The 15,311-nt window shown below is 60.7% G+C and overlaps 2 protein-coding genes across 2 annotated transcripts; one reads left to right on the top strand and one right to left on the bottom strand.

Moving 5' to 3' along the window:
* Positions 1–821: 821 nt before the first annotated feature.
* On the top strand, positions 822–10,325 carry CCDC154 (coiled-coil domain containing 154). The gene is made up of 18 exons (XM_037034489.1): positions 822–857; positions 1,824–1,940; positions 2,297–2,574; positions 2,661–2,850; positions 3,064–3,110; positions 3,455–3,550; positions 4,023–4,146; positions 5,937–6,038; positions 6,118–6,246; positions 6,320–6,444; positions 6,795–6,921; positions 7,004–7,141; positions 8,387–8,506; positions 8,591–8,667; positions 9,068–9,185; positions 9,526–9,612; positions 9,889–10,073; positions 10,175–10,325. Exons 1-18 carry the CDS (start codon positions 822–824, stop codon positions 10,299–10,301), a joined length of 2,223 nt encoding a protein of 740 aa, XP_036890384.1. The 3' UTR covers positions 10,302–10,325.
* On the bottom strand, positions 9,578–13,629 carry PERCC1 (proline and glutamate rich with coiled coil 1). The gene is made up of 2 exons (XM_037034662.1): positions 13,416–13,629; positions 9,578–12,024 (listed from the first exon to the last, which is right to left on the bottom strand). The coding sequence occupies exons 1-2, from the start codon at positions 13,467–13,469 to the stop codon at positions 11,164–11,166; spliced, it is 915 nt and encodes a 304-aa protein (XP_036890557.1). The 5' UTR covers positions 13,470–13,629; the 3' UTR covers positions 9,578–11,163.
* Between the last annotated feature and the right edge of the window lie 1,682 nt (positions 13,630–15,311).

Genomic DNA, 15,311 nt, shown 5'->3' with positions numbered 1-15,311 from the left:
CCCACGCCCTCTGGAGCTGGAGGCCAGATGAACACCTCTCTCCACCATGTGGACAGCATCTGGGAAATCGGGTCTTCTCATCATGGCGGGGAGGGCAACAAGGCCTCTGAGGACCCCTGGCCCACGACGGTGCTCCTAGGCAGCTCTGATTGCCATCCTGGTGGCTAGGCTCTGGGGTGAGCTGGTGAGCCTGGAGCAGAGACCCTGTTCCCCTCTGAGGCCAGGTGGGACCAGTCCCATAGGACCTTTTTGAAAGGTGGTTCCCGAGTCTCCAGCCCATCTCTGATGGAGGGATTCAGATGCCTTTGTGGTGAGCCAATGGTGCTGCACCTTGGTTTCAGCCCCTTACAAGGGGGTGGGGCCTCAAATTGCAGGTCCTGTCCTGGTGGGGAGTTTCTGTGGCAGGTGGGGGTGGGGAGGAGCAGGCGTCCGCTGTGTGGGGTTGGAATGGGAGAAATAAAGAAACTATACCAGACGGCCAGTGCTTGCCTTCCTGTTCCCGCTCAGCTTGGACCGCAGGTTAGCAGCCTGGGATTCCAGGACCGTGGGGCGGGCATGTCAGGTGAGGCCCACTTCAGTGTATGGTGCAGGTGGGCAGCACCCTAGTGTGGACACCCCTAACAGGGAGACACCCAGAAACCTGGAGGTGGTGTGCAGCTGCAGCCCTCACACACCTCACAGGAGGCCCCCCAGGCACCAACCACTGCACCCTCACACACCTGGGCAGCATTGCTCCTGGGGCAGCCAGAGTCGGGGTGGGGGGTGCCTCTCCTCAGAGGCCCTTCTGTCTGGGCTGCCTGTCTTCGCTGCTCTGTGTGGCCATGAGGCGTGCGGTGTGGCTCCCCCTGGAGGAGAAGGTGACAGAAGTGTTCACTTGGTGACACGGAAGCCCCAGCCAGCCCTCAGTGGGCTGGTCTGGGCAACATGGGTAGGGCCAGGGGCTGGAGCGTCTGTCTCTGAAGTGAGACATAAAATACCCTTCACTAGCCTTTGAAGACTGGGTGTGGAGAAAACAAGTACAGCATTTCGGTCACTTTTTTGTATTAAATACATGTTGAAATGGTGATATTTTAGATGACCTGGGTTAAATAAAATGGACTATTGAAATTTACTTGGCTTTCCTACTGTGGCTATTAAAGTTGTTGTCACTGAGTTTTTTGTTTTTTGGGGTTTTTTTTAAGGTTTTGTTTATTTTTAGAGGGGAAGGGAGGGAGAAAGAAAAACATTGATGGGTTGCCTCACACACATCCCAACCAGGGACCGAACCCACAACCCAGGCATGTGCCCTAACCAGGAATCAAACCAGTGACCTTCCGCTTCATGGGATGATGCCCAATGCACTGAGATGCACTGGTCAGGGCACATCCTGTTTCTTTTGGACGGTCTCCTGGGGCCTCTGGGTTCAGGTGCAGGGCTGGCTGTGTTCAGTCTGGGCTCCCAGCCTTCCTGCTCCGGCCTAACAACTGCAGAGGCGGTAGTCGCTCCTTGGGGGTCCTCCTGCCCTCGCGGGGCCTCGGGTCTCCTGTTCCCAACGTCTGGCTGGCTGAACAGTGCCTCCTCAGATCCTTCCAGAAACAGACAGTTGGGGAGGCCTTGTAGGACCAGGAGAGTTGAGACACAGGTTCCACTGGCAGTTGGGCTGGGAAGTCACAAGGTTCTGGTGAGGAGAAGGTTCCAGAAGAGCCCTCACTGTCCCGCCTGCCTTGGTGTTGTCTTAGAAGGAGGTGCGATGTGAGGACAGGAGCTCACCCCTTCATTCCTTGTGTGTTCCCCCTGAAAGGGTCCTGGGGCCTTTCAGATTTAATTTCCCTGTCTCCCTCCAGCCACTTCCCCCACCCAACCACCCCAGTTTCCAGCGCTGGGCAGTCACAGGGCACTCGGCCCCAGGCCTCTTGACAGTGGCCAAAGCCAAAGACTGGCTGCTGGTAAAGCTGGATCAGGTGAGCCAGGTGCCAGCTGGTGCGGAGGCCAGGAGGACAGTCCAGGGAGGGGACTGCACAGGGGTGTGGACCAAGGGGACAGCTCTGCTTCCTGACCCCCAGGTTGCTTTACAGCCTGGGGGCTCCTTTTGGAGCTGGCCAAGCAGGACACATTTCTGCTACCCAGTGCTGTGTATTCAAAGGCGGGGGTTGCACCTCTCTGAGCTTAAGCCTCCTGTTGTGGAGTATTGAGAGCCAAGCCCTCTCTGTGCTGGGCCATGCCACTTAGCACAGTGAGCCCAAGTGAGCTTGGCAGGCACACTTAGTGACAGTCACACTGATTTTGGGTCCCTGTTACCCTAAGCTCCATCTGGAAGCCGGCATCCCTTGTCACCCCAGAAGGCCAAGTGGTGAGCCTGAAGGTGCCTCTTGCAGAGCTGGCTGATAGCAACGGCTTGTCTGGGGCTTCGCCCCTCTCCCAGCTAAGCACTATTACCCTGGAGGACCTGGGGCACCTCCTGGAGGAAGGGCTGGCCAGCCCAGAGCCCCTGAGTCTGGAGGAGATCTCCGGGAGGTATGAGTCCAGCCACCGGGCATCCACCACCTCTGTCCCAGAGCAGGACACCCCCAAACTCTGGAAGCAGCTGAAGCAATGGTGAGCCCTGTGGGGAGCAGGTTGGGAGAGCCGCACATCAGCCCCACACGTGGATGCCAACTCGGTCTGCTTCTCTCTCTGGCTAGGGTGACTAACCTGCAGGCTGAAGTGGCATCCCTACAGGGACACAAGGACCACTGTGAGCATGCCACACTCAGCCTGCTACAGGAGCTGCACCAAGTGCAGGCCAGTGTGCAGCTGCAAGACTCAGAGCTGAAGAAGCTGAAGCGAGAGGTACAACAGGCAGCTTGGGCCCCTGAGAAGGAGACCCTGGAGGTGAGCCACCATTGGCTGGGAGGCGGCTTGTCCCCACCCACAGGCCAGGCTCCCCCTTTCCTGGGTGTTGGGGCAGCTGTTTCCTGGACCCTGAACTCAGCTCAAGCCCTGCTGCCCAGACCAGGAGCCCAAAGAACCCCCAGAAGCTATGTCTGTGCTGGTCAGGCTGTGAAGGCCCACAGCCTGCACTCAGCCACACCCTCCTCCTTGCAGTTCCCCAGCCCCCAGAACCAGAACAAGATGCAGGCCCTGGACAAGAGGTATCCCCATACTCATGGTGCAGGCCCTAGCAAGGGGGGCGTGGGCTTTGGGAGAGCAGTAGCTGGTGCCAGGCCCACTGGGGCATCACCCACAGGGCTTCGTTTCCCCAATTAGTTGTCATGCACAGGCAAGCAATACATGCCTACGGCAAAACTCAAAGGCTCTGGGTTTGTGTGAGCCTCAGCAGCCTACAGGGCCCTGGGAAAGGGGTGGGGAGCTTGCTGCTGGGGACTTTGGCTGGGCCCCCGGCCCCTGAAGGCTGCCCAGCCTTCTCTGGGCTTCTCCTGGCCACCAGGAGGGTTGGCTGGGCAGGCCCCAGGCAGAAGCGGCTCTTGTGTGCCAGGTTGGTGGAGGTCCGGGAGGCTCTGACCCAGATCAGGAGGAAGCAGGCACTCCAGGACTCTGAGCGGAAGGGCACTGAGCAGGAGGCCAGCCTGAGGTGAGCAGCTCTCGCCTTCCTCCCCAGGGGCTGGTCCTGGACCTGCTGTGTGTGCTGGTGTGGAAGTCACCAAGATAGGGCAGGTGTTCACTTGCCCTCAGTGCCAAGAGGCTAGTTGATGGGGAGCCTACAGAGCCTGCACTATAGACCCTCTGTGGGAAAAGAGACTTGAGTGAGAGGGGTCCCAACCCTTCCCCTTTTCCGTAGGTCATGCTCAGTGGGGCCCAGCTCGCACCTGCCCAGGTGGGGACAGGAAGCCGGCATCTTGCCCCGTCTCTGTTTACTCAGGCAGGTTAGGCACTTCCTGCTCCAAAGGCCTGTAGGTCGGCCTAGTCCCCCACTCCTGGCCCCCATGTAGGCCTTTGCCTGAGAAGGATTCTTGAAGTTCAAGGGCCCCGCTGGCCTCCCTGTGGCTCCCCAGCCAGGCCTTCTGGCTGGCCTGGCTGCTGTGACCTTTGGCCGGTGCCCCCAGGTTGGCCAACCTGGCTGGGAAGCTGGAGCAGGAGGAGCAGAACCGAGAGGTGGCCTGCAGTGCGCTGCAGAGGAGCCAGGAGGAGGCCAGCCAGAAGATGGACCATGAGGTGGCCAGGCTGCAGGTACCCAGGCAGGGTGCTGGGTGACAGGGTCCGTCTGGAAGGAAACTCCCGTGCTCCCAACTTATGCCCAACCTATGTCCTTCTCCTTTTGGGTTCTTTCCTCGCTTCAGCTATCTTTGCAGTCCCCTCCACCTGATCAGACTGGGGGGGTGATCCCCAAGTCCTATGCTGTCTAATATACTGGCCACTAGCCACAGGTGACTGTATATTGAAATTAGCTAACATTTTAGACAATTTAAAACTCAGTGCCTCCATCACACGAACCAAACTTCAAATGCTCAGTGTCCTTGTGTGGCCAGTGGCCATCGATGGGGCTGCACCAAGATGGAGCACCTTCCTGTCACAGAAAGTTTTGCTGTTGGCACGAGCTCAGCCGCTGCTCCTCCTCCTCCCTTTCTGCGTAACCAGCACCCAAGTCTAGAAATAGAACATTGTAGCCCAAAGCCCCCTTCTTGGCCATTTTCAGCCCTGGTGCTTCCCTTATGCAAAGTGGAAGTTACCTTCCTGAAGATGCATCTCCCAGTGCTTGTACTTCTGGGCTGGTGCAGTTTCCCCTCCTGCGTGGGGCCCCTTAGGAGGTGGAGCAGGGGATGGGAAAGTCTCCCCTGCAGTGCAGTCCCTGGTCTCTGCAAATAGAGACCAGGGACTGCACTGCACACCAGGGAGCCCCAGCTGCCATCCGCATAACTCAGCTGCTCAGCTCTGGAAGTGTTTCCCTCCCGCCGCCCTTTGGGGAGTTAGCGCCTTGGTTCCCTCAAGAGACTGCTAGCCCCCTGCCAGCCAGGAGCTGCACAGATTCCTGCTATGCCATTCACCGGGTGGGATGCCTGCCTCTTTCCTAAGCCCACTCTAGGGCTGGGATCTACAAGCTATGGCCAGCCACCTGGCTTTGTAAATAAAGTTTTATTGGCACATGGCCATTCTTATTCATTTGCTGTTGTGCACAGCTGCTTTTGCACTGGAACCACAGAGTTGAGGAACTGTGACATAGATCCCTAAACCCCCGTGGCCCCTAAACCTAAAATGTCTACTCTCTGGCTCTTTAGCAATCATTTGCCCAGCCCTGCTCCAGGTCATCCTGCATGGGCAGGGAGGCCAGCACGGCTGGTGCTCACCTGCCCTGGGGGCTGCGGGAGCTTCCCAGAGGGCGCTGTGGCCTTGGAGAAGGTGCCTCTGGCCAGAGGCCTGCCTGCCCTGTGGGTGTGTTAGGCAGGGAGACAGAGCCAGGCTGGGCCCTGACTCCCCTGACCCCGGTCCCCTCAGACCCTTGGTGCAGCAGGAAGGGAGCTGAGAGGGAAGAGAGTGATGGAAAGGGCCCCTATCTGGGCAAAGGGTGTGTGTGTGCATGAGCGTGCACATTTGCATGTGTGCATGTGTGTACAAGTGAGTGCTCACACATGCACTTGCCCTCCCGTCCCGAGGCAGCCAGCTCTAGGTGTGGTTTGGTAGTAGCTACCGTGCCTTCTCCCCTGAGGGTGCCTCATGGCCACTGCTCGAGCACCAAGTGTATCCTAGACCTGTGTGAGCATGGCCTGCAGACCCTTCATGGCCCTTTGCCTGGACACGTGACCCCTGCCTGCCTTTCCTCTCTTCCTAAGGAGGGTGTGGCAGGCCCAGCTCTGCTAGGCTCGGGGACAGCCAGGGGCACAGAACCCAGAGCCCCCCCGCCCAACCCCGATGGAGATGGTTAGGCAAGAAAACAATGCAAGATGGCATGGTGAGGGGATGACTGTGGGAAGAGGGCACCCAGCAAAGTGGCAGCACGGTGCCCATGTGTGCCCCCTCCACAGGCCCAGGTGACCAAACTGGGTGAGGAGATGAGCCTTCGCTTCCTCAAGAGGGAGGCTAAGCTGTGTGGCTTCCTGCAGAAGAGCTTCCTGGCCCTAGAGAAGGTGGGAGCCTACAGGCTGGTGGGGCTGTGCTGTGTCCCCTGCTCACGAGGCTCCCAGCAACGGGTGGGGTCTCTTGCAGAGAATGAAGGCTTCTGAGAGCACACGGCTGAAGGCGGAGAGTGGCCTGAGGGAGGAGCTGGAAAGCAGGTGGCAAAACCTCCAGGAGCTGGCCGAGGAGCGTGTGCGAGCCCTGCGGGGGCAGTGCAAGGTGGGCAGCTAGGGCACAGGCTGGGCACCTGGTTGGGGGTGGCACAGGTCTCAGGGCCACCCCTGCACCACAGCAGGAAGAGTGCTACCTCCTGGAGCAGTGCCGGGGCCTGGACCGGGCTGTCGTCCAGCTGACCAAGTTTGTACGCCAGAACCAGGTGTCGCTGAACCGTGTCCTCTTGGCTGAGCAGAAGGCCCGGTGGGTATCCAAATAGAGCAGTGGGCAGAGAACAGAGCTGTCAGGCTGGGTGGACTAGAACGGCTCCCCTCCCCAGGCCCCAGCATCCTGAGCCCAGGGCCAGGCCCGGTGAGGCCACCAGGGCAGAGTAGCCGCCTACCCCAGCCTGCCCCTCATGGGAACACTTGGTGTGGCAGTGGGGGACACAGCCCCATTTTGGTGGCCCCTGTGATGACACTCTCATCCTCTGGTCCACTGGGTCTCTTGGAAAGTTCTGGAGCCAGTAGCCAGGCTCCCCTCCCTGGCCCAGCTCTGAGGGACAGGCCAGCCTCAGCTGAGGGACAGTTTCTCTCAGTGGCACCAACCCGCAGGGACACCAAGGGTTGCTTGGAGGAAAGCCAGACTGGGGAGCTGGCTGCCTACCTGCAGGAAAGCCTGGAGGCCATGCGGCTGGCCAGTGAGCTGGCCCGGCACGAGATGCACAGCACACTGGAGCTGGTGAGGGCAGCGGGGGCTGGGTCAGGTCTCCTCTGGGATCCCCACCTATACAGGCACCCCCACTCAGCCTGACCTCCCACAGCTCCAAGAGAAGAGCCAGGCCTTGGAGGGGTCCGTGGCTGAGCTGGTCAGACAGGTGAGGGACCTGAGTGACCACTTTGTGGCCCTGAGCTGGAGGCTGGACCTGCAAGAGCAGACACTGACCCAGAGGCTGTGCGAGGTAAGGCTGCAGTACTGCCTGGGGGAAAGGCAGCCGAGACAGTGGGGGCGGGGCCCAGCCCCCCTCCCACTCCAACAGGTGCAGGCCTGACCGGCAGGTCCCAAGTGTACCGGTGACTGCTTGCAAAGCCCAGGGTGACCCTGTGCCTGGGAGACCTCCTGCCCAGAGCGGGCAGCCCAGGATCAGCTGCTGAGACATTCAGAGGCCCCAGAGAGCCCACTGCATGGGGCTCCACAGAGGGGCCAGCAAGGCAAAATCTGCTCCATGGGTGTTTTTCTTCTTTTTTGTAACAGCTTTGTTGAAGCTTAATGCACATACCATAAAATTCACCTTTTTAAAAAGATTTTATTTATTTATTTTTAGAGGGGAAGGGAAGGAGAGAGGGAGAGAAATATCAATGTATGGTTGCCTCTCGTGTGTCCCCTACTGGGACCTGCCCTGCAACCCAGGCATGTGCCCTGACTGGGAATCGGACCAAGATCCTCTGGTTCGCAGGCCTGCGCTCAATCCACTGAGCTACACCAGCCAGAGCCATAAAATTCACCTTTTTAAAATTTATAATTCAGTGAGATCTTTTGCATGTATTCAGAGTTGTACAATTGCCACTACGATCACTTTTAGAAGCTTTTCCTCACCCGAAAGGAGACTCTGTCCTTGTAAGTCGTCCCTGTCCTCCCCCACCCCGAGCCCCTGGCGCCCACTATCTGCTTTTAGTCTCTGGATTTGCCTCTTCTGGACACTTCACAGAAATGGAATCACACATTATGTGACCTTCTGTGCCTGGCTTCTCCCACAGAGCACGACTTTTTTACATACATTGGTGTTGCAGCATGTACAGGCGCCTCTTCCCTTTTCATGGCTGAGTGCTATTCCACAGTGTGGTGGACCGACACTTGTTTATCTCTTTGTCAGCTGATGGACACTGGGCTGCTGCCCTTGTTAGCGATGTGGGTGGCATTGCTGTGAACACACGTGTACCCTTTGGTTGGGCCAGGTCCCCCAGGTCTGCCCTGTGTCTCCTCTCCTGCAGGTGTGGGCAGGGGGTCTTTTCTCTGTCCCTGTCCCTACTGACTCCCAGGGCAGCAGGGCTGGAGTGGGGAAGGGCTGAGCGAGGCCTGCTGTGTGCCTGGCGGGGTGGTCTGGGCTGGGAGAGACCTGTGAGCATGTGCTCGGAGTCCGCTGCACCAAGTCTGTCTGCCCGACCCCCTGTCTGGTCTCTGGCCTCACTGGGCATCTACGTCCTAGGCAAAGACTGAGTGGGAAGGCATGGAGCGGAGGTCGCTGGAAGGCCTGGCCCAGTGTCGGAAGGAGGCCCAGGCATCCCTGAGGGAGGTGCGGGAGACAGTGGGCAGCCTGCCCTGGCAGGTGGGTGAGGGCCAGGGCTGCACCTTCCCTCCCCCACCATGCCCACCCTTAGCCACCAGCCCATCCCCAACTCTGCTGTTTCAGATAGAAGCCGTCTCTGACAGGTGTGTCCTACACAAGAGTGACTCAGACCTCAAGATTTCTGCCGAGGGTAAAGCCAGGTAGGGCTGAACTCTGGCAGAAGCCTGGTAGGACCGTGGCCCCTGGGAAGGGGCGCGAGCTCCACTGAGCTGACCGTCAGGGAGCTGGGAGGGTATGGCTGACCGAGAACCACCTTGCTGCACCGACAGGGCTTCTCCCAGGCGCTGCTCTGTGAGCTCCTGGCACCTGTGGCAGCCCTAACCCTCCCCCCAAGGCCTGGCTCGGCCCCCTTGGGGGGCAGCCTGCACAGATCGCCGAGTCTCCCCCTCTCTCACCCCTTGGTGACCCCAGCCCCCACCGGAGGAGTAGTGAAGCCGACTGTGCCGCATTCTTCCCAGAACCTCCTCCCTCCACCTACCCTGCCCCTCACTTCAGGGTGCCCCCCCGGAGCCTGGCAGCCTCGGCCCCCTGTTCCCACAGAGAGTTCGAGGTGGGGGCCTTGCGGCAGGAGCTGGCTGCTCTGCTGTCATCCGTGCAGCTGCTCAAGGAGGGCAGCCCCGGGCGGAAGATCGCCGAGATCCAGGGCAAGCTGGCCACGGTACCCTCCCGGACCCCCAGGCCCCCCCCACTCAGAAGAATGGGAGGTCACCTGGTCCAGATGGGGGGCAGCCGCCTGTGGAGGGTCCTGGGGAGGCTCACAGATATCCTGCTGGGGGACTCCTCGTGTCTTAGCCTTTGGAAGTTCCAACACTGGGGCGTCAGCGATCACGGTGCAAGGAGCCACCCCGAGCACTGGCTGGGTCCCACCTGATCGCTGGGCCGAGTGATGCCCCTTCGTCCCATCAAGGGGTGACGACCCACACCTCAGAGGTCGGTTCCTCCTCTGGGGGGTTGGGGTGGGGCTGCTTCCATGTCCACAAACAGGGGACAGTGTTTAGTTTCAGAACCAAATAATGAAGTTGGAAAACAGCATCCAGGACAACAAGACCATCCAGAATCTCAAGTTTAATTCGGAAACCAAGCTGGTGAGAGGCAGCCCTGTACTGGCTGCACAGGCCCTCCCGCTGCAGCCCCAGGGGCTCCCAGGCCGGGTGGGCGGTGCCTTCTCTGTGCAGAGCCTGAGTCCCTGTTCTTCCTCACCCCTCCCAGCCAGCCCGCCCCTCTGTCTTTGGTCTCCCCCACTATCTGCCTGCCCTGGTTTGCCCAGAAGAAGATAATCCTGTGTGCTGTCCCACCCCCTGTTCCCATTCCTGCATTCCTCCATCAGTGCCTCCCCCATGCCACCCCGCCTCTGTCCTCAGCGCAAGGAGGAGATGGCCACACTGAGAGAGTGCCTGATGTGCCTGTGGAGTGAGGATAGCCCGCAGGCTCCGACGCTGGGCAGCAGGAAGGTCTTCATGTCCCTGGGGAGACAGCAGTTCATCAAGGATGTGGCCTCTGGTGAGGTGGTACCCGTGAACCGCTGGGGCGTGTATCAGGCTGTGAGGTGAGCAGTGGGGAGCTGCCTTCTAGAGGCCCCTCTGGGTCTGGGTTCGGGGCTAGGGGAGGCCCCAAGGGCAGTGGGCCATAAACCATGTTTCTGGGCAGGTGGCTGCAGTGGAAGGCGGTCCTCATGAACCAGGTAGCCCGGTGGAGGCCAAGAACAGTCTTGGAGATGTCCCTTGGCCAGGAGCCTGCCCACCAGCTCACATCCTTGCCCCCTTGTCAGAAATAAACATGCCAGCTCCTGCTGCTGTCAGAGCATGGATTCCCTCCAGGGGGTCAGGGGGACCAGGCGGCTGGAGTGACCAAGAGGACCCATCCTCGAAGCTTGTCCATCCTCAGACTCCCAGAATGCCCTTCTCTTGACCAAGCCCAGCTGAGCTCCAGCCATTTTCCTGGGCCTTCCTGCCAACAGGCCCAGAGGCCTGGCATCCACACCTACTCCCAGCTGGGTTCCCCGGCAGCCCGGCCGGCCCAGGCCCAGGATCTCTGCCTGTTAGCCATGCCCTGCAAACCTGCGAGGTGCCCAACAGAGAGTCATCTCTTCCTGTCCTAATCTAGGGAGCAAACAGTGTGTTTGCTCATGCACTCAGTGGCGCCTCCTCCGCCTGCCTCTCCAAGAAAACTCTCGGCTCATCTGGGTAGCTGGCCCTGCCACCTGCTTCAGGAAGGGCCACCTGGGACTAGCCAGTGGGCAGGCGGTGGGAGGGTTGTCCTTGGGAGTCTTGGGGGCTGGTCTGGATGGGCACAGTGTGTCCTTCCCCTGGGCCCGTAGTCTCCAGGTGGCCATAGCTCCGGCCCTGTCATCCTTTCCTGTGGGCAGAGCTCCAAGGACTGAGGCCAGGGTGGCCGGGTCAGGTGCTGGGGACTTCGGCCCCTGCACATTCCTGCCCTGGTGGCCTATGGTGGTTGCAGCTTCAGGTCCCAGGATGAGCCCTGCCCCTCTTCCCAGGCCTGGAAAGTCCCCACCCAGGCCGTTCTGTCCTCCTGGTGGCTGCCCACTGCGGAGGGCCCCAGAGACCCCCAGCAGGACAGCCAAGAGGAGACCCCAGACCCCTGCTGCCCCAGCTTACCCTACCAACCCTGGCTGCTTACTAGGCCTCAGCCAGCTGTACCCCCTCCAGGGTCTGGGCACCCCTGCCTGGCGGCTCTGGGCCAGCTTCCACCGACCAGCTAGCGAGCAGGTCACTGAAGTCAGGTGTACCGGAGTACAGCAGGCCCAGGGGGCTGGGTGATGGCTCCTTCCAGAAGGACGGGGGCAGCTTCCTCTGGGTCATGGGGGTGATGTGGCCGTACTTCTGCTCCAGCCTCAGCTGGGGGCCAGCTGACACCCCGGGCCCCAAAAACTGCCGGAGCCCGTAGTCGAACAACTCAGCCAGCGGCCCCAGGGGCTGCACCCTTTCCTCCCCAAGGCTTGTCTCCGGCACCTGCCCCTGGGGGCCCCGGGGAGAGTGGTCCCCAGGCCCTGAGGCCCTGTTGTCACCAGGGAGCCCGCCCTGGGCTGGATGCCCCGCGTCTGTGCAGTAGCGCTCCCTGGCTGAGCTGCGGGCCAGGTGGCCGTCAGCATAGATGTTGCAGGTGTCTGGGTCCTGCCCCCTGTCCTTGCGGCCAAAGTACCTCTGGATGTCACCACTGATGAGCTCAGAGAACCGTAGCAGCTGCAGTGGCGTCTCGGCGCTGCTCAGACCTGCAGGGGCCTCTTCTGGGGCAACTGTGACCCAATCTGAGCTCCGGGGAGCTGGGCTGTGGGACCCTGGCCCCTCGCCCTTCAGATCCTCCTCTTCTTCCTCCTCCCCCTCCTCTTCTTCCTCTTCCTCCTCAGAAGTGTCTGGGGGCTCTGGGTCTAGGGGTAAGAAGGGCTGAAGCGAAGGCAGGGGCAGCTGGAAGTCACAGAGAGGTCGGATCACGCCTGTGGCCATGTCCTCCACGTTGGAGCTTCTGGGGCAGTGGGGCCACTGGGGAGGGAAGGGAGAGGGGACAGGTTGTCAGTCAGGGCCTGCAGCCCTCCTGGTGGGACTGGGCACTATGGCCACTTGTTCTTTGGGAGGGAGCTGAGCTCAGAAGTGGGTGAGAGTTGGAAGGGCCAGGGCAGGGGGTGTCATCGTGGTGGTGGGCGCAACCTGATTGGGTGGGGGAGCCTGCAGAGCACGGGCCCAGGAGTTTAGAACAGCCACCGCCTGTCAGATGGTCACGGGCCCTGTGAGCAGTGCATCGTGAAGGCTGGTCTAAGGAAATGAGGGTGGGTGACAGGGTGGTGCCACCGGAATAATCAGCTGGTGGTGAGGAGCGGTCACAGAAGAGAGCAGCAGGGGACGTGGGAAGGCAGCCACCCAGGGGCTGGGGTGAGAGTGGCTTTGGGGCCTTGGAGAGCAGACCCCTTGTTCCAGTGTGGGGTTGCTACGGCTCTTGATAAACAGACTTGTTGAGGCGTTGTCTGACCAGGTGCTGGGCAGGGGACCCCTTGCCCTTACGATGCCCACGCTGAGCCCAGAGGCTGACTGCCTTGGGGCCCAGAGCCCGTGCAGCTTTGGGGGCCTTCAGCACCATTTCTCCCATCCCCCATTTCCCCAGTCCCATCTAGTTCCAATAAGTGCAGGCACAGTCCCAGGCTTTCGTTTGTTCTCTGTCAGGGGACCGAGGGGTGAATGAGACAATGCCGCAAGATTCGGCAGGGTCCTCCAGAGGCAAAATAGCCCGTGGGTCTCTGCTTGGCTGGGGCTCGGGAGCATAGGGAGGGGATTGGGGGAGGAGACTGTTAGGGGCCCCCGTGGTTCTCCCCTTGGCCTGTAGCCAAGCAGGAGTGTGGGGAGCTGATTCTGAATACTGAAGCCTCCCCCTACCCAGGGATGTATCAGGCATGCCCCTCCAGGTCAGGGAGGCAGGGGAGTGAGCCATGGAAGAAGAAAGAAAGAAATGGGAAGGTCATTTGGAGAGAAGGAGAGGGGTCTCCCAGCTTGCCAGGAATCACCTCCCAGGGGTGGGTGAGTCCACAGGCATCGCTGAGAGCCAGGTGGACCTGGGGAGCACGGGCCTCCCCTGCTCCCGATAGGCCGGCCACTGACCACGCTGCACTCCCAGTCTTGTGTTCAGTGCTGGGGCCCCGCTTCCCTGCAGGGGCATCTAGTGGCCCCAGCTGTGGGGTGGCGCCCCGCTTTCCCGGCCCTTGCTTTCCCCGTCGCAGGCCTGAAGGGCCTGGCCCTGCCCAGCCCTGCTGGTGCCCTATCCCAGTGAGTGGGAGGGCCCCAAAGACCACCTAGGCAGAAGGGCCCACGGCCTTCCCAGGAGGGAGAGGAGGCCAGACCCCAGAGCCAGACCCTCCCCACCTGCTGTACAGCCCTCCTCTTACCTGTGAGACCTGCGGCTCTGCCGGGCAGGCCCGCCTCCACCTGGGCTCAAGCATTTATAGCCGGGCTTTGCTGCCGGCAGGGCTGGCAAATATTTGGGGACTGCATTGTCATCGCAGACTGGGCAAATAGAATTCGTTTGTTTTAGCGCCCGGCAACCAGGGCCCAACAAGGGGGAGCCTGGGCCTGCCTGGGGACCGTAGAGTGTTTGCTGCACGCCCAGCTGGCTCACACCCGGCGAGGACCCTTATCTCCACTGCTGATTGCGGCCCCAACCAAGCCTTGTCAGATAGGCGGAAAATTAAATTTCATGCTATTTTGACTTCTGGAGTAGCCTTCTCTAGAGGACACCCTGCTTGTGCGGCGCTCGGGGTGAATGGGGCTCCTGGCCAGCAGCAGCCCCTGAGAAGGTCAAGGGAGGGAGGCTGGGGACCACCAGCCAGAGCCCAGGTCGGGGGCTCAGGCAGGCGGGGCCTCTGGTGCTCCGGCTGAAGCCGCTCCCTCACACCGCCCGGAGCTTCAGCTGAACCCCGCTCTCTGCAGGGTGTTGTCCCCAGCGTCCAGGCGAAGATGGCCCCTCCCTTCCTGGTTCCTGTTTTGGCTCCCACACCTCTCTCTGTGGGGGTTGGTAGCCCCCACCAGTTTTGTGGGAACTGCCGCACCTCACTAGTGCCTTATGACCACCAGCAGGACCCCAGAGCCTCTGCCCCACCAGCCTCCCGTCCTCCCTCCCGGGCAGCCCAGGCCCTCTGCCCTGTGGTGCTGCACCCATGTCCTGAAGCCACCATGACCAGTCACCACACGCAGGGTGGCTGAAGACAACAGAGGGGTTCTCCCACAGTCTGGAGGCCAGAAGTAAAAAATCCAGGGCCTTTGGGGCTGGTTCCTTCTAGAAACTCCTAGGGGGAATTGGTCTTGCGCCTCTCTCCTGGGGTGTGGCGTCACTGGTCAGCAATCCATGGAGATCCTAGGCTTGTAGCCAAACTTTGCCTCCATGGCCTCTCGTCAGGGCCTGTGTCTGCGTCTTCCTCTTCTCACAAGGACACCCTCACTGGGGCGGGCCCACCTACTCCAGCCTCAAGTCCTCTTGCTTGACCACATATAAAGACCCGGCTTCCACGGAGGACCCATCCTGAGGTCTGGGTGGACCCGAGGTCGGGGTGCAGGGTTCATTCAGCCCAGTAAGCGCCCTCTGAATGTGGCCATGGCCCCCACCTCATTGTGGCTGCTGCTGGGTGGTTTGCCCCCCTGGATCAGCCCCTGTGCTGCTGGCTGGGGGGACCCCAGAGTCCCATCCGCTGTGGCTCCCACAGTGGCCACTGTGTGTGGTCCAGGCTCTGAGGGCAGGACAGCATCCCCCGCCAGCTTGGTGTGTACCTTACCCCTGGGGCCTATGGTCACTCATGATCCCCGATCTCCCTTCAAAACATGGGGGTCACCCATTCATGGAACTGTGAGGGTCACAGATGCCACTCCACTCCTCCCTGGGTCCTTTCCCTTCAGCTCCAGGCCCCACCTCCTTCAAGAGGGGATGACGCCTGCCCCACCCAGTGACACCCAGGCCTTCCCTGAAGGCGAGCCTGCCCCGATCATTGCTGCCGATCATTTCTCAGGCATCTGGGAGGCCACACGCAGATGCACTGTGCCACCCAAGAACGGGACCTGCCTGGGCCAAGCTGAGTGACCTGCTGAGGTTGTTTGCCTGTGGTGGGACCAGCGAGAGGGCAGAGGGGCAGGGTCACCGCAGGCCACAGGGAAAGGCTGCAGGGAGAGAGGAGGGATGTGAGACAGACAGGCCAGGTCTCGTAAGGCCTACAGATATAATTGGTCATTACGGACCCTTCTGCATGCCCTGGGGTGAGGCCATGGCCCAGGTGAGGGGTGTCTGGCAAGGATCA

The sequence above is a fragment of the Sturnira hondurensis genome, unplaced genomic scaffold, assembly GCF_014824575.4.
Source record: "Sturnira hondurensis isolate 20B ecotype Veracruz unplaced genomic scaffold, ASM1482457v3 Scaffold0022179, whole genome shotgun sequence".
NCBI lineage: Eukaryota > Metazoa > Chordata > Mammalia > Chiroptera > Phyllostomidae > Sturnira > Sturnira hondurensis.
Note: the sequence above shows the minus strand (reverse complement) of the source record. Positions and strands in the feature narration are given on the sequence as shown.

Excerpts from the sequence above, each read along its gene's own strand:
- CCDC154 (XM_037034489.1), top strand. The coding sequence starts at position 822 with ATGAGGCGTGCGGTGTGGCTCCCCCTGGAGGAGAAG. Across the intron at positions 4,147-5,936 it reads ATGAGGTGGCCAGGCTGCAG|GCCCAGGTGACCAAACTGGG; the intron begins GTACCCAGGCAG and ends CCCCCTCCACAG. Across the intron at positions 6,247-6,319 it reads CCCTGCGGGGGCAGTGCAAG|CAGGAAGAGTGCTACCTCCT; the intron begins GTGGGCAGCTAG and ends CCTGCACCACAG.
- PERCC1 (XM_037034662.1), bottom strand. The coding sequence starts at position 13,469 with ATGCTTGAGCCCAGGTGGAGGCGGGCCTGCCCGGCAGAGCCGCAGGTC. Across the intron at positions 12,025-13,415 it reads CAGAGCCGCAGGTCTCACAG|TGGCCCCACTGCCCCAGAAG; the intron begins GTAAGAGGAGGG and ends TTCCCTCCCCAG.